Source organism: Cibotium barometz, chromosome 33 (genome assembly GCF_041138505.1).
Source record: "Cibotium barometz isolate CiBa-2024 chromosome 33, ASM4113850v1, whole genome shotgun sequence".
NCBI lineage: Eukaryota > Viridiplantae > Streptophyta > Polypodiopsida > Cyatheales > Cibotiaceae > Cibotium > Cibotium barometz.
The window spans coordinates 30,725,644-30,753,292 of record NC_141078.1 but is presented as its reverse complement, the minus strand read 5'-3'; the positions used below and the strand labels follow the sequence as shown (position 1 = coordinate 30,753,292).

The 27,649-nt window shown below is 45.1% G+C and overlaps 1 protein-coding gene across 2 annotated transcripts in view; it reads right to left on the bottom strand.

Moving 5' to 3' along the window:
• LOC147619475 (DEAD-box ATP-dependent RNA helicase 3A, chloroplastic-like) overlaps nucleotides 1-27,649 on the bottom strand; it is an 80,927-nt gene that overhangs the window by 5,764 nt on the left and 47,514 nt on the right. For both annotated transcript variants that reach the window (XM_086773146.1, XM_086773147.1), the window contains exons 7-9: nucleotides 2,011-2,148; nucleotides 1,803-1,895; nucleotides 401-753 (exon numbers count right to left, since the gene is read on the bottom strand). In XM_086773146.1, coding sequence (XP_086629272.1) covers nucleotides 401-753; nucleotides 1,803-1,895; nucleotides 2,011-2,148 — 584 coding nt within the window. The remainder of the gene's footprint in view (nucleotides 1-400; nucleotides 754-1,802; nucleotides 1,896-2,010; nucleotides 2,149-27,649) is intronic.

The following is a 27,649-nucleotide window of genomic DNA, read 5'->3' as shown; positions in this document are numbered from 1 at the left end:
GGTCATCACCTTGGATTTGGTTCCTCAATCACCCTTCTAGACACTTCAATGTACGTTAGACACCAACTAGGAGATTATTGCAACTTTGACTGCATGGCAAGTTTGAAGATCTCACTCTATTGAGGCCAATCAATGCACCTAAACCTTTCATTCAATAAGATAGTACTCATACCCTTGCATCCATATGAAGCAGGATTCAAGGATCTTCTAGGATAAGTCAAACATAATGTTGTAGTTCCAACTGTTCTGGGCACCATGAAGGGGAGGGAGAAACAGGTAGATCACACTTACTCAAATTAACAACTCACAGACACACAATGCACATGACCAGAAGCCAGAACTATAAAAAGGACTTAAAAATGCATTAATTCAAGGGTGCACATCCAGAAGCAAAGTATACCTGCTTGACCAATCACCGCCACTAGAAGAAACAAAACTGTTGGTGGGAGCTGATGGTGACGAATACGCACTGCCATAGCTAGAAGGTGGCCTGCTGCTGCTGTTCCAATTACCAGTACCAAAACCAGACGAGGATCTGCTAGACCAATCACTGCTACCAGAACTACCAGGTGATCTGCTGAAAAAATCATTGCCAGAAGAGCCAGTGGTGGATGATCTGTTGGACCAGTTACCATTATCCGCTGGCCGATTTGAAAAGCCACCAGGCCTTCCTCCAAAAAACCCACCCGGTGGACCTCTTTGCCTGCCACCAAATCTATCACTTCCAAAAGGTTCTTCGACAATATTAGGAAGCTGCAACAAAAGCATTTAAAAGTGAGTTCTGTACTAGAACAATCAGACAGGTTGCAAAAGTTGGTGCCCTCATAATATGGAGCCTTATGCACAAGCATCACTTAAAACGGCATCCCAGTGGAGAACTGCATGTCTTTTGAGCAACTACCAAAGAAACTTCTCAGAGAAGGCCCAATACAAGGTCTTTGAGTGGTTGGATAAGTTATTGAAATACTAGTGTTCTCTGTCAAAGGATCCTCCTTCCCTTGCAACCAAGACATCGTAGCATACGTCCCATATGAGTAGCATATACAATCCTTGCTTTCACTATTAGCTTTCTTGATCTATATAAACCCCTTCATAGATGTTCCTATAAGCTGTGTTGAGACCTAAACCCTTTCATAAGAGATGAGGTGGAATGTCATAACAACAAATTATCAGCTCTATAAACCTTCAGATCAGGTGGAATAATAACACACCAAAAAACTGGTTGTGCAAACACTTCAGTGTATGATGACATTAAAAACACCCCTTCATAAGAGATGAGGTGGAATGTCATGGCAACAAATTGTCAGCTACACAAATGCAAAAACTGATTGTGCAAACACTTTAGTGCATGATGACACTAAAAACATAGTTATGGAAACAGGGAGAAGCCATGTCAACAAGGGGAATGTAAAATAAAGGAGAGAGTAGAGAAGTAGGAGGAGAGGAGAAACGCATGAAGATGAAGTGAAGGGAGAGCAGGGGTAAAGAGCTCCGCTAGTAGAAAGAGCCAAGAAAAAAAAAAAAAAAATTGGCCTGAAATTGGTTTTTTGCAAGGTAAACGGTAGGTGGTGTTAGGAAATGCCTGGAAGGGCCAAAACATTCCATTAGGGAAACCAAGACAGCCAAAACACAATTCAGAATCTTGGACCCTTTGAAAGGGACATTTCAGCCCAAAACCCCCATGTTTTGGCCATTTTACATAACTAAGATTGCAATTCAATACCAATATTGTAAAACAACTTCATGATCGCTCTTTACAAAGAGCATCAAGCACATAAAAATGGAAGAGTTGATCCATAAACCTTATGCAGGGCTTCAATGATTTCTCCCGACACAATCTTCAAAGAGAGTAACTCCTTAGCCAGTTTTGCAGGCAAATCAAAAACAGCCCCAACCTGTCACAGTAGCAAGCCATACCATATTTTAGTTGGAAGGAAACCTACATCCTGACAATCACGTCTAGCCTAACAAAAAATGATATGTAGAAATATACATCTCAAAACAGCACACCTCACTCCCACTGAGCATGCAAACTTTGCCCAGACTATTTGCTGCAGAGGGAAATATTTGTGATAACGCTCGCATTACAGCAGCAGCAGATGTAATGGGCTGCCCTGTTGGACAGGTGATCTTCAGGGTCGTTGATCCCTAAAAAGCCCAAAAAAATGCAGGTTGGGTCAGCTCCTCTCTCTCTCTCTCTCTCTCTCTCTCTCTCTCTCTCTCTCCAAAGCCTAGACTACAGCAGCTCATGGCCCCTGGCGCCTCTCTCAACAGCTCCGGCTTGTGACTGCAACCCCTCGCTCCAGCTCCAATTGCCAGTGCCCTTGCTCTGGCCCCTGCAGATCTGCAGCAGCCAGCAGCTGCTCACTGCACTGTCCATCATCAGTGCCCAGCTCAGCCCATTGCCATTCGTAAGCGAACCTAAACCCTATTTTCTAAGGATTTTTTCCTCCACAACAGTCAGCTGCTCCCCGCACCGACCACCAGTACCCTATTTTTAGGGCTTTCTTTCCAAAATTCAACTGCCCTAAGAGGGGGTTTTAATGTAGTCTAGACCCTAGGGTTTAGTTCACCTCCTCGTAAGGAGGAGGTCCTATGCAAGCTCCACAACCATGAGCCAAGGGAAGAAGCCATCATTTGTGGCTGCTTCATCCACACCAATAAAACCCCCACCACCTGCCACAGAATGATTCGCCTACCTGCCTCGAAGACAAGATCCTCGAGCTGCAATGAGAGAATCAGGAGTTGAAAGAGTTGAGCACCACCGCAACATGGTGTAATTGCAAAAGAATATGGAAGCAGCATAGGCGCTATAACTACACCACGGCTTGCCAACCAGATAAACCAATGCAATGCAAATATGAAGACAAGTTACCCAAACAAAAGTGAGTCAGAGTAGACTGCCGATGCCGGACTCGTCAAATGAGTATAAATACCCTAGCCACCAATCTCATACACCTAGAGGGAAGTGAATGTGAAACTGTTGTTCCCGAAACCACGCACAAACACGCACTCGTACTAGAGCCTGGACCACACCCTCGCAAAGACCATGGCTCAAGCCTCCCTAGTACGAGTACATGAACAAGTACAGGTCGGTATTGCGGGTACACAATCGGGCAGCAGAAAGGCAGCACCTGTGAGATAGTCGATTCCCAAAAAGAGAGCCCAGCCATGTGCCAGCCTCCACATGAGAAAGAAAGAAAGAAAGAAAGTTGTATTAACGTCTTCAAAAGGCCAAAATGACCTATGAGACCAAAAGGTTACATCATATCCATGAGGTACATCATCTGGGTACAAAATAGTAATAAAGAAAGATAACAAAAAATCTAGATCTTTAAAATCTGATCTAGGTACATGAGCAGAGAGCTCTCATATCAACCTAATACATCCCTCATGGGCCGCTGTGACATGGTGCTCAAGGTAAAACTGAGCTGGCGCAAGAAGGTCCTGCGATGATGGGAGATGATGGCCCAGATCTTCCTGTGGTGGCGTGGCCGTGGGCGAGGGCCATGGGGTCTGGGGCATCGAGCTCTGCATAACTCAGTGGCTCTGTCGAGTGTCACACCTCTCAACCGAGCTCCTACACTAGCCTGTGGGAGAGGTTGGTGGAAGAGATTGGACGGGGTCCCAATGACTATAGGACTCGTGGCATAGCACCCCCCTCTCTTAATGAAGGTGGGCACCTCTATAAGGTGACCCCTCATTACAGAGTCCCATGAATGGTTTTAATGGGTTAAGAGGGTGTCCAAGGCTTGGACAGGCCATACTTTAGTTCTTGGGGTCCCGAGCATTCACCGATGGCCGGTGCCCAATTGCTAAGGTTATAAAGTCTTAAAGAAATAAACAAAGGTTCCAATGAATACTTACCACATGTTCACATGACACAAACCATGTTAGAATACAAAGCATTCGCACGGTTCACGGGCGGGCGTCCCTTGCCCCTGAACTGGACACGTCATTGCAAGCAGTCACACGAAAACAAGTAACGTGAAATCAATTTCAAGCAAGCAGAGACTGGCTCAGTGGTGGGAAGCCTAAATTGGGATCCCTGATAGTGGGTTCCACGTCCTGGCCACACTACGGGTGACACGAGGCATGTCCTCCCGTAGGTGACACGAGTCCTGGCCTCGGTACGGGCAACACGAAGCTCCCTTGGCTCCCGTACCTTGGCATGAAATAAGGGAAGACTACTTGGGTGGCCAAATGGTGACATCCCTCCCGGCTTCTAAACAGTTGACCTCAAGTAAAAAGCCTCCAAATACGCTTGAGGAAGTTGTGGGTAATCTTTGTGTAGTCTTCATCAACCCATTTTGCGTCGGTAGGAAAATAGTTCTTGAACTTGTGAAACACAATCTGCTCGCATTAAAGAACTTCCTCTAGCTCATCAACCTCTAGTGGCTCTTCTGTGACAGGCTCTTCTGGCTCTGGTCCCCCATACATTCGCAATAGACTCACATGAAAGGCATTGTGAATCCTCCAATGATTGAGCAATGCAAGCCGGAAAGCAACCTCATTGATTTGCTTAATCGCCTTAAAAGGTCCGTAATACCTACTAGAGAGCTTAGGGCATGCTCCCTCCTATCCTGGCCTCTTACAAAGTCTTGCTTTCTCAAATTTCAACAATACCCAATCATTCTCTTTGATGTCCATCTCTCTTCTATGCTTGTCGACAGCCCTCTTATGCTTATCCTATGAACAAGCAATGGTTGTCTCCACTTGTGCAAACACAACATCAAGATCTCTAACATACACATCAGCTGCAAAGATCTCATCCTTAGTGCATAGGATGGGTGGCAATATCACTTTGCCATAAACAATCTCAAATGGGGACTTTTCCATGGAGGCATGCATTGTGTTGTTGTATGCAAACTCTACCACCGGCGGCAGATACTTTTCCCAAGCTGTTTTTTGATCTACAACATAGCATTTGAGGAGATCCAACACAGTTGAATTTGCGGCCTCACTTTGCTCCCATTGGGGGGTGAAAAGCTGCCCATATTGTCAAAGAGAGCTCTCCAAAAGAGGCTCATAGTCCTGGGATCTCTCTCTCCCACAATGGACTTAGGCATACCATGGTGTTTGAACACTTGTGCCACAAATGTCTTGACCATATACTCAAGCTTAATGGTCTTTCTGATTGGCAAGAAGTGTGCCTCCCTACTAAACCTATCAACAATGGTCCAAATAGCATCGTTGCCTTGTTGAGTACGAGACAAGTCCATGATGAAGTCCATTGCAAAACTTTTCCATGGCTGTAAGGGAATATGCAGCGACTGAAGCAAACTTGGAGCCTTTTGGCTGTCAAACTTGACCTTTTGGCATGTGATGCATTCACATACATATGTCTCAATATCCTTGCGCATAGCATTCAATCATGCACGTAGTAGGTATGATATCTCTATGACCTACATATGGAGGAGCATGGCACTCATCAATGACCTTTTGCCTCATGTTTGACACAACACAGAGGCAGTTATCCTTCATGAGATACCCCTCTTTGATCACATAAGAGGCATGTGCACGTCCAACCACTAAATTAGTCCATATATTCCCAAAATCAACAATGTCCAGCCACTAAATCAGTCCATATATTCCCAAAAGCAACATCTATATGGTACAATTCATGCATGGCAAACAAGTCCCCATGTGAGGCAACTAACACTACAGCCACATATGGCTTTCTACACAATGCATCTGCCACCACATTCTTCTTTCCTGGAGTGTGCACAATCTGAAAATGAAACATAGACAAGAAGTTTGCCGTTCTCATATAGCTTTGTTTGTGTAAAGAAGTACCTTAGGCTCTAATGATCTGTCTTGACCATAAAATCAGCCCCAAGAAGATAGTGTTTCCAAATAGTCAAAGGCATGAATTACAGCCAATAACTCCTTTTCATAGATGGCCAAAGAAAGCTCGACATCATGCAAACGATGGCTTTCATAAGCTATAGCATATCCTTCTTAATTTAGGACAGCCCCAATGCAACTTCCAGATGCATCACACTCCACACAGAAAGGTTTCTGCAAGTCCAGGATGACTAACACATGCCCACTTATAATGACATCGTTGAGGCGACAGAAAGCCTCTTTCTCATCAATTGTCCATTTGAAGACTGCCTTCTTCTTAGTGAGCTCATGCAATGGCAAAACAATCCATGCAAAGTGCCTATGATAAAGCGCCTATAATATGAGAATAACCCAAAAAACTTCGTACTTCATGTATAGAAGATAATTCAGGCCAATTCCGAATGGCTTCAATCTTTGCAAGATCCATACTGCCGCCATCCTTTGATACAATGTACCGAAAATAGTGAATCTCGAAAGGAAAAAATCACTCTTTATTGCATTGATGAAGAGCTTGTGGTTACAAAGCTCTTATGCCAACTGCTGGCAGTGTTCTTGCTCATTCTTGGAAAATACCAAGATATCATTGAAAAACACACCAATGAGTTTCCAATGCTCATGGAAAATGCAATTCATCACATGGCCGAGACATTCGTGTCACCATTTGGCCACCCAATTGGTCCACCCGTGCTTTCTTATCATGTATGTACATTGGACTGGTGTCCATGGCAGTTATTTATGCCGGGAATTGATGCCACTCATGTGATACTGTGGACTTGGCTTTCCGTTGGGACTTGTGCCTCCATGTACATGCCCGGAAATGCTTGGTGAATTGGTGTTCCATTGGGTCTGGTACCTCGTGTACTTGCCTAGAGCACGTCTATTTTGGTATAGTCTCATGAACGGGAATTGTCCATACCAATGCTGCATCGCATAGCATCTTTATGTGCTTGCTTGCAATTGAAATTGCATCTTTATGTGCTTGCTTGCAATTGAAATTGCATGCTGTTTTCATGCTTGCTTGACCGATGTGTAATTCTGGGTAAGGAGACGTCCGCCCGCGAACCGTGCGTGTGAAACTGTCTGCTGACATGGTTATGTGGCATGTGACAGGTGGTAAGTATTGGTCATAAACTTGGCCTTAGGAGTTAGCACTAATTTATAAGTGAGTGTGTACACACTTCATTAAGTTTTGGGCGACCAAAACTCACTTATAAATTATGACCAGCCCGGTGTTCACACACATTGATGTCCCGAGGTGGACACAACCCAAGGTCCACCGCTCGGACCTTATCCCCTTTGTACAAAGGGAGTAACCAGCCATGTGTCCACTCTAGCTTGCTCCACAAAGCACCTGCCTGCCACCTACACTGGACAACTCACCACCTCACTCCTCTTCCTCTCTCTAGAGTTTGGCGCCTCCTTCATGAGGGCTGTTGGGCTGCATTTTTTGCACATTCTCCTTCCCAACTCCATTTCCAAGCTTGCTAAGGTGATTTTCAAGCTTCCTAGAGTGTTTCCGGATGCTAATCACTCTCCTACACACTCCCAATGACTGAAATTCAGCAAAACAGCTCTCTTTATTGTTGTAATTTCTGGTCTTTTTACTGAAAACCCTAATTTCAATCTCCTTTCTCAAGTTGAACCATAGGGGAAGCTTTCCCAAGGTTCCCTTCATCCTCTTCTTGTCAATTCAGCAATTTACTTCTTGTATTTTGAGCAAGTGTCCATCAAATCTTAGTGTATTTAAGTGTATTGATTAGCATTGTGTTCAACCAAGTTACATTGGTATCAGAGCATACGGTTCTCTTTCACTTCTATCGTGAGAGACGATCACTGTGAACACTAGCTATCTCTACACTTAGAACATTATGGATAGCCATGCAATGAATGTCGGAGATGCTAATACAAGAGCCAGGGACAATGAAATGCATGCCTCCAATGTGTTACAGGATGAGCAAACTCATGTGGTGCACAATAGGGAACATGAATATGTGGGACAGCCATCCCGTGGCAAAGAGAAGATGCAGGAAGAAGAGTCCATAGTCTTGAGGGCTGAACTTACTCGTATGCAAGCTCTTCTCCATGCACAACAAGAAGAATTGAATCTCTACCGCCGCGAGGATCCATTGGTACATGACCGTTTGAAGGCCAAGAAAGCTGAATCTTATATGGATCATGCAATGGCAATGATTGCTGAAGAGTTGCACATGCAACCGAGGGATGCATCACGTGCATACTTGGCTCGTACCGAGGATGCTTATGCAGAAAAGGCAACCATCCCACATGTCTTGGAATCCCCACGTGTGCCCGAACAAGAACTTATGTCTAAGAGGATGAATCTCCATGCGATGGGAGAGGAACAATCAATGACTTCACGCCATGCAGGAACACCTTATGTAGCCCGTGAAGGATACAATGTTTATGGCAGTGGTCAAAAGTATGTCAAATGCCATTGCCGGCTGAAAATGTGCATACACAAAACATGCAACATGGGCTGCATTTTTCTATTGGTGCAGGTAGCCCGTGTATCTCTCATGCCACTCATGCCTTCGAGTGTGCTCGTGAGAGAGAAGTTATGGCTGAAAATGTATCAATGCATGTTGAGGGGCCAGCCGTGCCTCATGCTTATAGGGCACATGTATCTATGCTTTATGCATCACCTTTTGGTCCAAAAATGATGCCAGTCACAGGGACTGTCCCAATGGACAAACATGGGGGAAAACATGTTGAGATGCACACACATGCATCAAAGTCTCGTGACTTCAAAGCCGGAGACAAATCCGTGAAGTTTGACACATATCATGGAGAATATGATGCATCAAAGGCACTTGCTTTTATTGCTCAGTTTGATATTGCTTTCAATGATGAGGATTTCACTCAGAAATCCATGATCCAGCATGTAAGCATGTTCATGAAAGGCACTGCTGCCCATTGGTGGCTCACAAAGAAGCTCTCACCGAATCCTGTTAGACCATGGGAAGAGTTCAAGGAGAGGTTCTATGCTCAATTCTTGCCTCCCAATGCATTGAATGAGATAACAATGAAGTGGGATTGGATAAAGCAAAATGAGGAGGAATTGGTAAATGCATATGTACAAAAGTTTTGGAAAGTGCTTTTGGAGGTGTCTCCATTTATGCATGTCACCGAGGCGGAAAGGAAGAGAAGGTTTCAATCAGGATTACAACCCGTGTACAAAGTGGGACTACAAATGTATCCTGGTCATACTTTACACCAATTAATCGTAGCCGCCACCGCCACCGAGCAATTGAAACTCAAATTGAGTCGATCCAATAAGGCTAAACCCTCATTTCAAGGCAAAAAGAGGACTGTCCAAAACCTGCAAAATGATGGACAACCACCTAAAAAGGACCAAAACCAAGATAAAAATGGTCCAAAAGCTCAAAATAACACTACCAAGAAGCGTCCCTTCAAATTGAAAGATTATGGTCTCACTCCAAAACAGAAAAAGCAATATATGAGTGAGGGGAAATGCTTTACTTGTGGCAGCACCGAGCATATTGCAAAGGCATGTCCAAACAAGAAGAAGCGTGATAATGCAAATGCATCAAAGCCTAATGTGCATATGGTTCCGGATGTGCAGGGCAACACTTCACATGATAGCAAAGATAGGGTTGTATGTAAAGCTTGGGGACGGCTCAAAGATCTCACTCCTCTTCCTCTCTCTAAAGTTTGGCGCCTCCTTCATGAGGGCTGTTGGGCTGCATTTTCTGCACATTCTCCTTCCCAGCTTCATTTCCAAGCTTGCTAAGGTGATTTTCAAGCTTCCTAGAGTATTTTCGGATGCTAATCACTCTTCTACACAAGCCAATGACTGAAATTCAACAAAACAGCTCTCTTTATTGCTGTAATTTTTGGTCTTTTTGCTGAAAACCCTAATTTCAGCTCTCCTTTCTCAAGTTGAACCATAGGGGAAGCTTTCCCAAGGTTTCCTTCATCCTCTTGAAGACTTTTGTCGCGAAGAAAGGCGACAAATCAAAGATCTCAACACTCCAAGGACTTACATCGCGAAGACTTCCGCTGTCATCGACTCTACTTGCTATTGGTAAGCTTTTATGCTTAAATATGGGAGCAAGTAATAGGAGGGAGGAACCGGATTACAAGATCACATAACCTGTGTAGTGTTCTCTTGTCCTACGTGCTCTCTTGTAGATTGTTGCTACCATGTGTTGGTAGAACAATAGAGAGCAGATGGTAGGGAACATGGCCACTTGAGAGGGTAGTGTGGGTTGCAAGTCTACATCGACAACCACTTGTTTGCAATACTGAATTCATATGCATTGGTATGGAAATCTAGTCAAAAATGCCCATGACACCATGTACTTGATTCTCCCAAGATCAATATACTTTATTTGAGGGAGGGGTCGGCCGTTCCGGCTCATTGTGTCTCTCTTGTCAATTCAACAATTTACTTCTTGTATTTTGAGCAAGTGTCCATCAAATCTTAGTGTATTTAAGTGTATTGATTAGCATTGTGTTCAACCAAGTTACATTCGTGCGACCAAACGGTATAACCAAAAACTCATACAAACCAAATGATATCCTAAAAGTTGTTTTGTGTACATCATGTGGTGCCACACGTACTTGGTGATACCCACTCTTAACGTCAATGTGGCTGAAACATGCAGACCCATCAAGTTTATCAAGGATGTCATCTCTGTGCGGGATTGGATACGAGTTCTTCATAGTAAGCTTATTTAAAGCCCGATATTCACACATACAAAAGGAACCATCCTTCTTCTGCACTAGCAAAACCGGTGATCAATATGGCAAAGAGCTTGGCTGAACTAAACCTCGGTCCAAAAGCTCTGCTTACCCTCTATGCGGGTCTATTTGGCACGGAGCTACCCGGCACCAAATCAATGTGGTTAATCCTCGGGTCTCTCACAAGATAACTCTCCTCGCAAAACAATCTTTGTATGCATATAGTGTTTACCTATAGATCATCATTTTCACGTACAATAACCAAGTACGCAGAAACACTCTTTTTCATTGCTTTATTAATTTGAACATGAGATACAACCGGGATGGAGTTTCCCTCTTGGCCATCATCAATAACATGCATGCAGCCCTTATGCATAAAAGTAATCATGTTTGTTTTATACTCCTTGCGTGGCTCAATGTGGTGATGCCACGGCTTTCCCAGCAATACATGACATCCTTGCAACAGTGCAACCAAAAAATCTCATGATCAAGATACCCCTCAATGTGTATGCGCAACTTTCCAAAGATAGGGGTCACTTGCACTTGCTTGCCCACAAAAGCAACCTCCACCTCAATATGTGGTCCCACGTCCCCTACATCAATGTTCAATGTAGATGACATCTCCACAGAAATGAAGTTATCTGTGGCATAGTCATCAAACATAAAGAGTGTGCGCTGATCCTTGAGCTGTCTCCAAGCTTTGCAAACCATCCTCTCTGTCTTCATTTCTTGTATTCCCTTGCACATCAAGAATGGCATGCACATTTGCCCTTTGTTGCTTCTCATTGTTCTTACTCTTATGCTTAGGACACTCACAAAACATGTGATCTTTGCTACCACATGGGAAGCATTTACCCTCCTTGGCATATTGTTCCCTTTGCTCAGGAGTAAGACTAAACTTCTACTTTTTTTGGGAGGCATCCTTAGGCTGCATATTTTCAGTCTTCCCACCACTCTATATACATCTTTCACAAAAGGTTTAGCATGTTGTCCGCTCTTTTATTGGTTATGACCAGCCCTCTCTTTGACCTTGAAAGCATGGTCTCCTTTGCCAGAAACGCTGCAATTTATGCTCCAATTGCTCGAGCGACTACCATATAGTCCTACAAGGTAGCATTGTGGTGAGTATCAAGACCAGACTTGTAGATTGGTTGAAGTCCATACTTGAACTTCCTTTTCTTCTCGGGTTCACCCTCAAACAAGAATGTTTACATATGTCTGCACGGACTCATTGTCCTTCTGCTCAATCTTATCCCACTTGCTCATGATCTTCTCCACTACACTGGGAGGCAAGAATTGTGCATAAAACCTCTCTTTAAAAGTCCTCCCATGTTTGAATGGAGTTGCTTGAGAGCTTTTTCGTGATCCACCAATGGGCAGCCGAGCCCTTTAGGAACATGCTCAAATGGCGAATCTTTGATTTCTCAGAGAGCTCATCACTAAAGGCAATGTCAAACTGGGCTATAAAAGCCATTGCCTTGCTTGCATCATAATCACCATGATAGGCTTCAAACTTTATAGATTTGTCAGTTGCTTTAAAACCTTTAGCCTGTTCGCACCCTCATCTTCCAACTTTCTCTTCCCCTTATCCAATGGGACAACAGTAGGTGCATGCACATGACCCTAGCGCGAGAAACATGCGGCACGGAGACATGTGCCCTATGCAACGGTGACCTATGCAAAGGCAGCCTCCTGTTGGGTATTCGGAGCCTCATGTACATGTGCATGTACCACTATTTGTGTACCTGAAAGAGTGTGTGTGTGTGTGTGTGTGTGTGTGTGTGAGCAGCCCCTAAAGGGGTGTGAACGCTCACTTATCTTATCCACCCTTAGGTGGATAAGATATTATGTGTGTATGAAATAAGCACTGATGTCAATGGCCATGCCATGTGTCACTCACCTAGTGTGTTTGATTGAGTCAAAAGATAAGGTTTGAAACCTACAAAAGGCATGTACTTGGTTTAAACGCTACAACATCAACAATCAATATCATTGAGTTCGTGCAATTTCTGTCTCTCTCTACAGCTTGTTTTATCTCTCCCCCACATCTCCACACACGACATGACGAAGTGCTTTGACCCTCCATAACCTGCACCTGTGCTAGCCCTAATAGTCTAGAATTGGTATCAGAGCAATCAACTTCTCCACGCTACTTGTGCTACAGCGAGCTATCAAGGCTTTAATATGCCAAATGCTCTTCTAGTGGTCATCTTCATTACCGCCTTACAGACGCTATGTAACTTTGCCACTATTGTTGCCTCACAAAGCTTCTACGTGGCCATCTGCTTGTTTACGATAGCCTGTCCTCAAACCTGTCTCTAACTGTTGCTGCCCCACCTAGTTGTCTGTAGATGACCACTCCGCCGAGAACCAGTAAACACGCCTCGCCTTGGCATAGGCTCCCTCAACTAGCTGCTCTTCATACTAGCCACCCGCCAATGCTGTCCACATCTCTACAACACTACCATCTCCATCAATGTCGCACGCGTGCGCGAGAGCAGAGAGAGAGAAGCTGCAGTAAGCAAACAACACTCCTCACAATCGTGAGCAGAAGGGAGGGAGGGCATAGTAGAGTGCCATAGCACACAACCTTTTCACACAAAGGGAGAAAGAGAGAGAAGGGCGCACTTCACGCACGCACATGAAGGGAGAGAAGAAATGAAATGAAACCTATATTAACGTCTTCGGAAGGCCAAAATGACCTATGAGACCAAAAGTTGCAATAATTTGGCCAGATGAAGTACAAATGTCAGTGGTGTGTAATAGAAAAAAGTGAGAAAAGATCTATAGATCTAGAGATCAAGAGTAACATGGGAAACTTGGGAAGCTACTAAGAGGGGATGAAAGTATCCACTCAGAGACATCTCTGGGCGCATGAGGCTCATGAATGTGTGAGGGTATAGATGGATGAAATCCCTCATAGGTCGCTAAAGCATGAAGACAAGCTCCTCCATGGTGAACTACCTACTGCTGGTGATTTGCGATGAACTCTCTAATCCTCCCATGCCATCTAGATCTGCTACAGATACCCCGAGGTCTGGGGCGTCTATCCCGACATAGCTGAGAGGCACACTCAAGAGTGACCCCTTTGGTGCGTATAAGGTAGTTGAGGGCTACCTCTTAGGGATTCATGCCCAATTCCTTCACCATAGAATCCATAGTGTGTGCTACCATAGACTCGACCTTTGTGGCCTCCATAAGCTTGTGAAACTACAGGTTATCATAGAGCATCTTGAGCTCTTCTTCCCTGGCATATAACTGCCTTTTGACTAACCTTTACCTCGAGAAGGCTGTCCCACATGTATTTTCGCCTCCATATAACCTTGCTTATTGCCCAAAGCTTCAAAAGCATGAGTACCACTTGCTTGGCCATGTGAACTAGCCGCTTGACCACTTTGTGCATGGCTGCTTATAGTGTTTGACGGCTGTTCACACGGAGCCTGTTACGACCCTATGTTTTTCTCTAGACAATAAGCAGGTGGGCACGGGCACGGGATGGACAGTGTGGATGGCATCAGTTTGGATATGAAAAGGAAACCCATATGTGTGACCAGCCCAAGTGTGAAAGGGACAAAAGAGGATTTTAAAGTTTTTTAAGTTTTTAAACCTTTGATGATTTAAAATATTATTATTTTTGGAAGTTTGCGTTTTTGCTATTAGCTTTTTGGAGAAAGCAGATGGAGGCGCCTCTTTATAAAGGGAAGGGTGGCAGATTCCGAAGTGTGGGTCATCGTCGAGTGCTGGGAGGTGTATGGCGCATCTTCTTCTCTTTGGTTGGCTGATTGTTGGCGCACGGCATCTGAGGCAGCACTGTAGGCAAGGCATCGTGGGTGAGGATGTACAGTAGCAGCAGTCGCCAAAAAGCAAGTTCAAGAAGGCGATGCCCACTGGTTTGGGAAGGCGGTGAGCAAGGGATGTGCGCACAACAGCAAAACAGCAGGTGCAGGTTACCCCTTTGATTGGAAAGTTGCGTATTCATATACAGGGTTATCTTGACAATGAGCATTTCTTAGTTGCTCCTTTGAATGGATGTGATGCATTGTTGGGCAAGCCGTGGCATCATAGGCTTGAGCCCCGCAAAGACTACAAGTCTAATATGATTTCTTTTATGCATAAAGGCCGCATGCACTTTATTGATGCTGGCAAAGAAGGGGATTCCATCCCAGTTGTATCACACATCCAAATTAATAAAGCAATGAAAAAGAGTCTTTCAGCGTACTTGGTTTTTGTGCGTGATAATCTTGTGCCAAATCATCAAAATGTGGATGCTATGTCTAATGATAGGCTGAATTTTCTTAATGCATTCAAAGACTGTTTTGCTGACTCGTTGCCAGGAGAATTACCTCCCCAAAGGCCCGAAGATCATTGCATAGATCTTGTGCCAGGTAGTTCTCCACCTAACAAACCCGCATACCGAGTGAGTGCTGCACAACAAGAAGAAATTATGAAGCAGGTTAACGAGCTTTTAGAGAAAGGTTTGGTTCAGCCAAGTTCCTCACCTTACTGCTCTCCTGTGCTTCTTGTTCAAAAGAAGGACGGATCATTCCGTATGTGTGTTGACTATAGAGCTTTGAACAAGCTTACCATCAAGAACAGATTTCCTATTCCACGTATTGATGATATCTTGGATAAGCTTGATGGCTCAGCTTGCTTTAGCAGACTTGATTTGAAGAGTGGTTATCACCAGATCCGAGTGGTGCCACAAGATGTCCATAAGACTGCATTCAGGACAGCCTTCGGATTATATGAATTCTTGGTAATGCCTTTTGGTCTCACCAATGCTCCTGCTACTTTTAATCGAATGATGGATAGGATATTCCGATCCCATCGCAAGTTTACAGGAGTCTTCTTTGATGATATCTTGGTTTTCTCCAAGAATGAGCAGGAACACAGAACTCATTTGGTCACAGTGTTCGAAGAGTTGCGGAAGCATAAACTTTTCGTCAATGCCAAGAAAAGTGAATTTTTCCTTTCAGAGATTCATTATCTGGGACATATTGTATCCAAGGATGGAGTTACAATGGATCCTGCAAAGATAGAGACTATTCGAAATTGGCCCGAATTGCAAAACGTACATCAAGTACGAAGTTTTCTGGGATTATGTTCATACTACAGGCGTTTCATAAGGCACTTTGCTATGATTGCAACTCCTCTACATGATCTCACGAAAAAGAAAACTGTTTTCAAATGGACTTCAAAGGAACAGGATGCCTTCTTGCAGCTCAAGCATGCGATCATATGTGGTCCAGTATTGATTGTTCCTGACTTGCACAAGTCATTCGTGGTTGAATGTGATGCTTGTGGTGATTGCATAGGAGCTGTCCTAAATCAAGAAGGGCATGCAGTTGCATACGAGAGCCGTCGTTTGCATGACGCTGAGCTTCATATGGATATCTATGAGAAAGAGCTCTTGGCTGTAATTCACGCCTTAAAGATTTGGAAACACTACCTTCTTGGGGCTGAATTTGTGGTCAAGACAGATCATCAAAGCTTGAGATACTTTCTATCTCAAACCAAGCTTTCAGAGAAGCAAATGAGAATGGCGAATTTTCTTTCCATGTTTCATTTTCAGATTGTGCATACTCCAGGAAAGAAAAATGTAGTGGCCGATGCACCATCTAGGAGGCCTTATATTGCTGCAGTCTCAGTGGCCTCTCATGGAGATCTATCTGCTATGAGAGATTTGTATCATTTGGATGCTGATTTTTGCCATGTATGGACTGATTTGATGGCTGGTCATTCACATGCCTCTTATGTTCTCAATGAGGGTTATCTCATCAAGGATAATTGCCTATGTGTGGTGAAGGATTTGCGTCCAAAGGTTATGGACGAATGTCACGCTCCACCATATGCTGGTCATAGAGGTATTATGCCTACTACTCGCATGATTCAGAGGTATTTCTTTTGGCCAAGCATGCGTAAAGACATTGAGGCTTATGTGCGTGCATGTATTATTTGCCAAAAGGTGAAATTTGACAGGCAAAAGCCTCCAGGTTTGCTTCAGCCATTGCCTATTCCCTCGCAACCTTGGGAAAGTATTACGATGGATTTTATTATGGATTTGCCTAGATCCCAGCATGGGAATGATGCTATTTGGACTATTGTGGACAGGTTTAGCAAGCAAGCTCACTTCTTGCCAGTCAAGAAAACCATTAAAGCTGATCATATGGTAAAGCTTTTTCTTGCTAATATTTTCAAGCATCATGGTATGCCTAAATCCATTGTTGGGGATAGAGATCCCAGGACTACAAGCCTATTTTGGAGGGCTTTGTTTGATAATATGGGTACTAAGCTTGAGTTTTCATCAGCTTATCATCCCCAAACGGATGGCCAAAGTGAAGCTGCGAATTCAGCTGTATTGGATTTATTGAAGTGTTATGTGGCAGATCAAAAGCATGCATGGGAGAAGTATCTTCCACTTGTTGAGTTTGCCTACAACAATACGATCCATGCTTCCACAGGAAAGGCTCCGTTTGAGATCATTTATGGCAGAGTGGTCTTGCCACCCATCCTTCGTACCAAGGATGAGATTTTTGCAGCTGATGAATATGTTCGTGACTTAGATGTTGCCTTTGGTCAGGTGCAGACAGCCATTGCAAGATCTCAGGATAAGCATAAAAAGGCTGCTGACAAGCATAGAAGGGACATGGAAGTCAAAGAAGGTGATTGGGTATTGCTGAAATTTGAGAAGGCTAGGCTTCGGAAGAGGCCAGGACGAGAAGGATCATATCCTAAGCTTTCTCCTCGCTATTATGGACCCTTCAAGGTGATTCACAAGATCAATGAAGTGTCCTACAGGCTTGCTTTACCTAGTCATTGGAAGATTCACAATGCTTTTCATGTGAGTCTATTTCGGAAATATGTGGGGCCAGATCCTGATGAGCCTGTCACAGAAGATCCGCCAGAAATTGAAGAGCTTGAGGAAATCCTCCAGCCAGAACAGATTGTTTTTCACAAGGAGAGAAAGCTACCTGCAGGAAAGCTTTCCAGGAGATACCTTGTGAAGTTTAAGAATTATTTGCCTATTGATGCCAAGTGGGTAAATGAGGATTATTTTGAAGATTATCCGCAATTGTTGCAGGCATATCTTGAGGCTTTTAAGTTGAGGTCAACTCTTTAGAAGCCCGGGGGGATGTCACCAATTGGCCGACCATTTGGTCCATTCCCACATTTTTGCGTCTCGTTCACTTGAGGCCAGGCCAGTGTCTCGTGTGAAGAGGCCAGTATTTTGCTGACATGGACGGGAGCCAGACTGGTGCCACCCGTGTGTTAGCAGGATGGTGTCGTATGGACGGGAGCCAGATCAGTGCCACCCGTGTATGACCTGGACTGTGTTCGATCCATGGGACTGTCACGCCATGGAAGAGCCAGTATTCGTGCCGTGTTTCACCTATGGGACTGTCACACCTAGGGAAACTCGTGCCTGGAACTGTGTCTTACCTATGGGACTGTCACTCCATAGGAAGACCAGGATTTTATGTTTTTATGTCGTGCCAGTTTTGTGCCGACAGATATTTTGTACATGTTCCATGAACGGGAGATATGTCCATGTTACTATTTGCACATGCACACATATTTTGCATGTTTGAAACTGTTTTCGCATGACATGTATTCGTGTGTTTGCCTGCTTGACGTGTTACTTACTGAGCGGGGACGCCTGCCAGTGAGTCGTGAAGTGTGCCCTATATTCTGACGAGTTTCAGTGCATGTGAACAGGTGGTAAGTATATGGTACATGTTGTTTTAAATGTCTTAAATACTAACCCTTTGATTTATAAGGTGAAGTGTTCACATTCATTTAAATGTGGGCACCACTTTGGGCACCCACTTTGGGGCCAAGGTGGGGAGCCCCATTTAAGTGAGTGTGGGGGTGGGCAAAGGCACCTACCCAAACTCCCTCACCCTCATGCATGCGTGGGTATTATCAACAGTTAACTCCACCTTAATTTATTAAAAAGAAATCTCTCCATCAAGCGTAAAGGAACATCGCTTCTCCCTGGCGTTTTATCATCACCCTTCGTACGCTATCAGGCGGCTGGAGTTCTGCTGCGCTTGCTGCTGGGGGTGCTTATGCTGCTGCTGCCTGCGCATAATCCTCTACAGGCGGCTGAACCCTGCTACAGGCTGGCTGCTTACTCCACGTAGTCATCCCCTACAGGCTACTCCTACAGCAACCAGTTACCAGGCGGCTGAGTGCACCTCTACAGCCGGCCACTTCCTTTCTACACATGCTGCTGCAGGTGGCTGCGAACTGCTCACAGGCGGCTGTCTCCATCTATGCTCTGCCAGCTGCGCCTGCCCCTCTACAGGTGACGGAACCTGCTGCTGCAGGCGGCTGTCTTCCATCTGCAGGCGGTTGACTTCCATCTCCACCTTCCCTGCATGCGCCTACTACCCTAGGCGACTGCTGAAACTGCCCCTTCACAAGGTATTGCTGTGGCTGCTCTTGGACGTGGGCTACCCTCACAAGGCGCCTACTCCTCTACCCGGTGGCTGTTGTATTGCTGCTCCTTCAAGCGGCTGCTCCTACAGGCTGTGCTGCCTGTTTTCTCTTACAAGGTGGTACATACTATTTCCATTGGTGTTCTACAAGGAAACTTCACAGCACACCTGGAAGACTTCATCCTACTACCAGTATTGGTCTTTTATCAACCAACTACAAGTAAGTGATTTTCAGATTTGAGTAAAGCATTTAATGTTTAAATCTGGTAAAAGAGTCGTCCCGCTCGGCCTACACCCGTTCGGTGCCGGGTTGTCCAAGCTATATGGGCGAACCTCGGTCCAAAGGTGCTGAGATCGGGAGAGCCAGGCGTTAGTACGAGAGCGCCTGTCTGTGCGTGGTCTCGGAACACCAGTGTGGTGCTCTCCGCGGAGTCCAGTGAAAGCACAGGACCGTAGTGATTGGGCCACACTAGTGGTCGTTCTGCTCCGAGTCTTTCTACATCGAAATTCGAGCTATTTGTTTAGTACTGTTTTCATATGTACATGGACATGATCTGGTTCTCAGAACCCGTGGAGCATTGTATTCTTTAAATACTCCCAATAAATATATCATATATTGAGGGGGGGGTCGGCCCGTTCCGGCCCCAGTGCTGGTGTCCATCTTTCCATTTCTGTTCATTTAAATTTCAAGTTGTTTTAAGTTGTCCATTTCATATTTGTGGTTTTAAAGTTGTGCTATTAAACGTGTAGGTGTCCAATTGAGTCTTTCCCACTTGACGGGATCGGTTTCATTGGTATCAGAGCACGGTTGTTTCCCTCTTCCTAGTGGGGAAACGAACCTGTGTATTGGACATCCCGCTTTTAGCAAACTTTGAACACAATGGACAGCCAAGGCAACCCTTTGGAAGTACCAAATTCGAGGGGTCCCTCTAGTGCTTCTCGTGGGTCTGATGCCCTGCGAGGTAGACACAAGCCTCTTGAAAGGGTTCTGGATAGTGAATCCAAAGGTCAACTGTCTCCAGGAAAGACAGTTATGCTTGAACAAGACCCTGATGCTATGAAAGCTGAAATGGAACATATGAGAAAACTTTTGCAGGCTCAAGAGCAAGAATTGAAGTTTTTGCATGAAGATCCTCATCTGCAAAGTGCTATTGAAGCCAGGAAGGCTGATGCTATGGTTGATGTAACCTTTGAATCAATGGCTCGTGAAGTGGGCAAGAAACCAAGGGAGTTCGCACTTGCCTATCTCCTTCGCAAAGGTGATATCAAAGAGGGGGATGACGGAGAGCTAAAATTCAGAAATCCACCTCGTTTAAAGCATGGAGATCCCGCATCCCAGAGGCTGAAATCTTATATGCAAAAGGAAGAGGTGACTGTCACCTCTCGTCATGCATCCTCTCCCCAAGGCACTAAGCCTGACAGATTTATGTATGCCAGTGCTCATGGAGGGCACGAAAGTCACATGCATGCAAGATATGTATCTCATGGTGACAGGTCTGCTTCCAGAAAAATTTTGCCTTCTGAGTTGTCTCATGGAGAGACCATGCCATATGAAGGTAAGTCACATGCATCTGAGCTTCGAGTTCGTGGAGCACATGCCACCGTGCCCCATGAAGCTTCTATGACGGCCCATGGAGCCCATGCAGACAGGGCTACCCCGTTGGATAAGGGGAAAAGAAAAAGAGAGGACCATGAGCCTCATACCAGGAAGCTCAAGGAGTTCAAAGCAGGTGATAAATCTGTCAAATTTGATGTCTTTCATGGTGAACATGATGCTTCTAAGGTGCTAGCGTTTGTGGCACAGTTCGACATTGCTTTTAGCGATGAAGACTTTACAGAAAAGTCGAAGGTGCGCCATGCTAGTATGTTTCTGAAAGGCACTGCTGCCCATTGGTGGATCACCGAAAAGATCACCAAGGATCCCATCTCTACTTGGAAGGAATTCAAAGACAGATTTTATGCTCAGTTCTTGCCACCCAATGCAGAGCAAACTCTCACTCAAAAGTGGGACAGGCTGGAACAAAAAGATAATGAGAGTGTGCAACAGTATGTGAACAAATTTTGGAAAGTGTTGCTGGAAGTGACTCCCTTCATGCTAATCTCTGAGGAGGAAAGAAAGAGGAAGTTTCGTTCTGGATTGCAACCTGCTTATAGATCGGGTATTGAATTGCACCCAAAACATACGTTGTAGCAACTCACAGCTTCTGCTCTTGCCACAGAGCAATTGGTGCTCAAGATCAAGCAAGATCAAGGAGGTTCCAAGGCGAAGGACAAGGCTGTCCCAAATCAGCAAAAGGGCGGACAGCCATCTAAAAAGAGCTTTCGGGAGCCTTACAAGGGTGGTAAAGCTGAAAATAAAGAACAGGGCCCAAGAAAGAACAAATTTGGATTAACCCCGGAGCAAAGAGAGCAATATGCTAAGGATGGAAAATGCTTTTCTTGTGGTAGCAAAGACCACATGTTCCGACAATGCCCAGATCGCAAACCAAAGCACGAGGACAAGCACACCAAAGCAAATGTTCATGCAGTCCCTGATGTGCAAGGTAATACAGGTCATGATGCTAAAGAGCGTATGGTTTGCAAGGCTTGGGGGCAAATCAAGGATCAGCCCACACTCTTCATGTTTGATGACTGTGCAACTGACAATTTCATCTCTATGCAAATGGCAGCTGCATTGGGTATTGAGGTTGAAAACATGGGACCTCAGATTGAAGCTGAAGCTGCATTTATTGGCAAAGAGGTGCAGGTTACCCCTTTGATTGGAAAGTTGCGTATTCATATACAGGGTTATCTTGACAATGAGCATTTCTTAGTTGCTCCTTTGAATGGATGTGATGCATTGTTGGGCAAGCCGTGGCATCATAGGCTTGAGCCCCGCAAAGACTACAAGTCTAATATGATTTCTTTTATGCATAAAGGCCGCATGCACTTTATTGATGCTGGCAAAGAAGGGGATTCCATCCCAGTTGTATCACACATCCAAATTAATAAAGCAATGAAAAAGAGTCTTTCAGCGTACTTGGTTTTTGTGCGTGATAATCTTGTGCCAAATCATCAAAATGTGGATGCTATGTCTAATGATAGGCTGAATTTTCTTAATGCATTCAAAGACTGTTTTGCTGACTCGTTGCCAGGAGAATTACCTCCCCAAAGGCCCGAAGATCATTGCATAGATCTTGTGCCAGGTAGTTCTCCACCTAACAAACCCGCATACCGAGTGAGTGCTGCACAACAAGAAGAAATTATGAAGCAGGTTAACGAGCTTTTAGAGAAAGGTTTGGTTCAGCCAAGTTCCTCACCTTACTGCTCTCCTGTGCTTCTTGTTCAAAAGAAGGACGGATCATTCCGTATGTGTGTTGACTATAGAGCTTTGAACAAGCTTACCATCAAGAACAGATTTCCTATTCCACGTATTGATGATATCTTGGATAAGCTTGATGGCTCAGCTTGCTTTAGCAGACTTGATTTGAAGAGTGGTTATCACCAGATCCGAGTGGTGCCACAAGATGTCCATAAGACTGCATTCAGGACAGCCTTCGGATTATATGAATTCTTGGTAATGCCTTTTGGTCTCACCAATGCTCCTGCTACTTTTAATCGAATGATGGATAGGATATTCCGATCCCATCGCAAGTTTACAGGAGTCTTCTTTGATGATATCTTGGTTTTCTCCAAGAATGAGCAGGAACACAGAACTCATTTGGTCACAGTGTTCGAAGAGTTGCGGAAGCATAAACTTTTCGTCAATGCCAAGAAAAGTGAATTTTTCCTTTCAGAGATTCATTATCTGGGACATATTGTATCCAAGGATGGAGTTACAATGGATCCTGCAAAGATAGAGACTATTCGAAATTGGCCCGAATTGCAAAACGTACATCAAGTACGAAGTTTTCTGGGATTATGTTCATACTACAGGCGTTTCATAAGGCACTTTGCTATGATTGCAACTCCTCTACATGATCTCACGAAAAAGAAAACTGTTTTCAAATGGACTTCAAAGGAACAGGATGCCTTCTTGCAGCTCAAGCATGCGATCATATGTGGTCCAGTATTGATTGTTCCTGACTTGCACAAGTCATTCGTGGTTGAATGTGATGCTTGTGGTGATTGCATAGGAGCTGTCCTAAATCAAGAAGGGCATGCAGTTGCATACGAGAGCCGTCGTTTGCATGACGCTGAGCTTCATATGGATATCTATGAGAAAGAGCTCTTGGCTGTAATTCACGCCTTAAAGATTTGGAAACACTACCTTCTTGGGGCTGAATTTGTGGTCAAGACAGATCATCAAAGCTTGAGATACTTTCTATCTCAAACCAAGCTTTCAGAGAAGCAAATGAGAATGGCGAATTTTCTTTCCATGTTTCATTTTCAGATTGTGCATACTCCAGGAAAGAAAAATGTAGTGGCCGATGCACCATCTAGGAGGCCTTATATTGCTGCAGTCTCAGTGGCCTCTCATGGAGATCTATCTGCTATGAGAGATTTGTATCATTTGGATGCTGATTTTTGCCATGTATGGACTGATTTGATGGCTGGTCATTCACATGCCTCTTATGTTCTCAATGAGGGTTATCTCATCAAGGATAATTGCCTATGTGTGGTGAAGGATTTGCGTCCAAAGGTTATGGACGAATGTCACGCTCCACCATATGCTGGTCATAGAGGTATTATGCCTACTACTCGCATGATTCAGAGGTATTTCTTTTGGCCAAGCATGCGTAAAGACATTGAGGCTTATGTGCGTGCATGTATTATTTGCCAAAAGGTGAAATTTGACAGGCAAAAGCCTCCAGGTTTGCTTCAGCCATTGCCTATTCCCTCGCAACCTTGGGAAAGTATTACGATGGATTTTATTATGGATTTGCCTAGATCCCAGCATGGGAATGATGCTATTTGGACTATTGTGGACAGGTTTAGCAAGCAAGCTCACTTCTTGCCAGTCAAGAAAACCATTAAAGCTGATCATATGGTAAAGCTTTTTCTTGCTAATATTTTCAAGCATCATGGTATGCCTAAATCCATTGTTGGGGATAGAGATCCCAGGACTACAAGCCTATTTTGGAGGGCTTTGTTTGATAATATGGGTACTAAGCTTGAGTTTTCATCAGCTTATCATCCCCAAACGGATGGCCAAAGTGAAGCTGCGAATTCAGCTGTATTGGATTTATTGAAGTGTTATGTGGCAGATCAAAAGCATGCATGGGAGAAGTATCTTCCACTTGTTGAGTTTGCCTACAACAATACGATCCATGCTTCCACAGGAAAGGCTCCGTTTGAGATCATTTATGGCAGAGTGGTCTTGCCACCCATCCTTCGTACCAAGGATGAGATTTTTGCAGCTGATGAATATGTTCGTGACTTAGATGTTGCCTTTGGTCAGGTGCAGACAGCCATTGCAAGATCTCAGGATAAGCATAAAAAGGCTGCTGACAAGCATAGAAGGGACATGGAAGTCAAAGAAGGTGATTGGGTATTGCTGAAATTTGAGAAGGCTAGGCTTCGGAAGAGGCCAGGACGAGAAGGATCATATCCTAAGCTTTCTCCTCGCTATTATGGACCCTTCAAGGTGATTCACAAGATCAATGAAGTGTCCTACAGGCTTGCTTTACCTAGTCATTGGAAGATTCACAATGCTTTTCATGTGAGTCTATTTCGGAAATATGTGGGGCCAGATCCTGATGAGCCTGTCACAGAAGATCCGCCAGAAATTGAAGAGCTTGAGGAAATCCTCCAGCCAGAACAGATTGTTTTTCACAAGGAGAGAAAGCTACCTGCAGGAAAGCTTTCCAGGAGATACCTTGTGAAGTTTAAGAATTATTTGCCTATTGATGCCAAGTGGGTAAATGAGGATTATTTTGAAGATTATCCGCAATTGTTGCAGGCATATCTTGAGGCTTTTAAGTTGAGGTCAACTCTTTAGAAGCCCGGGGGGATGTCACCAATTGGCCGACCATTTGGTCCATTCCCACATTTTTGCGTCTCGTTCACTTGAGGCCAGGCCAGTGTCTCGTGTGAAGAGGCCAGTATTTTGCTGACATGGACGGGAGCCAGACTGGTGCCACCCGTGTGTTAGCAGGATGGTGTCGTATGGACGGGAGCCAGATCAGTGCCACCCGTGTATGACCTGGACTGTGTTCGATCCATGGGACTGTCACGCCATGGAAGAGCCAGTATTCGTGCCGTGTTTCACCTATGGGACTGTCACACCTAGGGAAACTCGTGCCTGGAACTGTGTCTTACCTATGGGACTGTCACTCCATAGGAAGACCAGGATTTTATGTTTTTATGTCGTGCCAGTTTTGTGCCGACAGATATTTTGTACATGTTCCATGAACGGGAGATATGTCCATGTTACTATTTGCACATGCACACATATTTTGCATGTTTGAAACTGTTTTCGCATGACATGTATTCGTGTGTTTGCCTGCTTGACGTGTTACTTACTGAGCGGGGACGCCTGCCAGTGAGTCGTGAAGTGTGCCCTGTATTCTGACGAGTTTCAGTGCATGTGAACAGGTGGTAAGTATATGGTACATGTTGTTTTAAATGTCTTAAATACTAACCCTTTGATTTATAAGGTGAAGTGTTCACATTCATTTAAATGTGGGCACCACTTTGGGCACCCACTTTGGGGCCAAGGTGGGGAGCCCCATTTAAGTGAGTGTGGGGGTGGGCAAAGGCACCTACCCAAACTCCCTCACCCTCATGCATGCGTGGGTATTATCAACAGTTAACTCCACCTTAATTTATTAAAAAGAAATCTCTCCATCAAGCGTAAAGGAACATCGCTTCTCCCTGGCGTTTTATCATCACCCTTCGTACGCTATCAGGCGGCTGGAGTTCTGCTGCGCTTGCTGCTGGGGGTGCTTATGCTGCTGCTGCCTGCGCATAATCCTCTACAGGCGGCTGAACCCTGCTACAGGCTGGCTGCTTACTCCACGTAGTCATCCCCTACAGGCTACTCCTACAGCAACCAGTTACCAGGCGGCTGAGTGCACCTCTACAGCCGGCCACTTCCTTTCTACACATGCTGCTGCAGGTGGCTGCGAACTGCTCACAGGCGGCTGTCTCCATCTATGCTCTGCCAGCTGCGCCTGCCCCTCTACAGGTGACGGAACCTGCTGCTGCAGGCGGCTGTCTTCCATCTGCAGGCGGTTGACTTCCATCTCCACCTTCCCTGCATGCGCCTACTACCCTAGGCGACTGCTGAAACTGCCCCTTCACAAGGTATTGCTGTGGCTGCTCTTGGACGTGGGCTACCCTCACAAGGCGCCTACTCCTCTACCCGGTGGCTGTTGTATTGCTGCTCCTTCAAGCGGCTGCTCCTACAGGCTGTGCTGCCTGTTTTCTCTTACAAGGTGGTACATACTATTTCCATTGGTGTTCTACAAGGAAACTTCACAGCACACCTGGAAGACTTCATCCTACTACCAGTATTGGTCTTTTATCAACCAACTACAAGTAAGTGATTTTCAGATTTGAGTAAAGCATTTAATGTTTAAATCTGGTAAAAGAGTCGTCCCGCTCGGCCTACACCCGTTCGGTGCCGGGTTGTCCAAGCTATATGGGCGAACCTCGGTCCAAAGGTGCTGAGATCGGGAGAGCCAGGCGTTAGTACGAGAGCGCCTGTCTGTGCGTGGTCTCGGAACACCAATGTGGTGCTCTCCGCGGAGTCCAGTGAAAGCACAGGACCGTAGTGATTGGGCCACACTAGTGGTCGTTCTGCTCCGAGTCTTTCTACATCGAAATTCGAGCTATTTGTTTAGTACTGTTTTCATATGTACATGGACATGATCTGGTTCTCAGAACCCGTGGAGCATTGTATTCTTTAAATACTCCCAATAAATATATCATATATTGAGGGGGGGGTCGGCCCGTTCCGGCCCCAGTGCTGGTGTCCATCTTTCCATTTCTGTTCATTTAAATTTCAAGTTGTTTTAAGTTGTCCATTTCATATTTGTGGTTTTAAAGTTGTGCTATTAAACGTGTAGGTGTCCAATTGAGTCTTTCCCACTTGACGGGATCGGTTTCACTGGCGGACGTGGAAGTGCGTGTATGGAAACAGCCAGGCGGGCTGCAACCAGTCGTGCAGCTCGACGAGCGTCAGGCGAGCGACTCTCTGCAGCTTGGAGCAGGCCACGTGCGGGTGCTGGCGGCTGCGTGTGTGGAAACAGCCAGCGCAGGCATATCAGCCAGGCAGTTGAGAGTATGGAAACAGCCAAGCAGGCGCCAGGCGGCTGCGTGTGTGAAAGCAGCCAGGCGGGGGACCTTCAGCAGAGAGCTATGGTGCAGGTTCTTACCGAGCTTCTGCAAGAGAGCTGTGGTGCAGAGAGCTCAGTCGAAGGACCGGAGGATGCTCTACCACGAAACCGGGGTCCATGATCAGAGCCTGGTTGATGGCATGTGTGGAGCTATAGCCGGTGGCATCTCTAGCACCGTAACCTCACAAGCTGTGGCAGGAGGCCTTATTCCCCAAACCTACTTGATGCAGGAGATTAGAGATAGGCTTTTTCTCTTTCTCTCTCTCTCATCATGGATTGCCGGCTCTGTTGAGAGATTGGGATACATAGGATCAAGCTAAGATGCACAGGATGATGTTCTTGGAAGAGATGTGTTGTTACTCTTCGTCTTGGACTTAT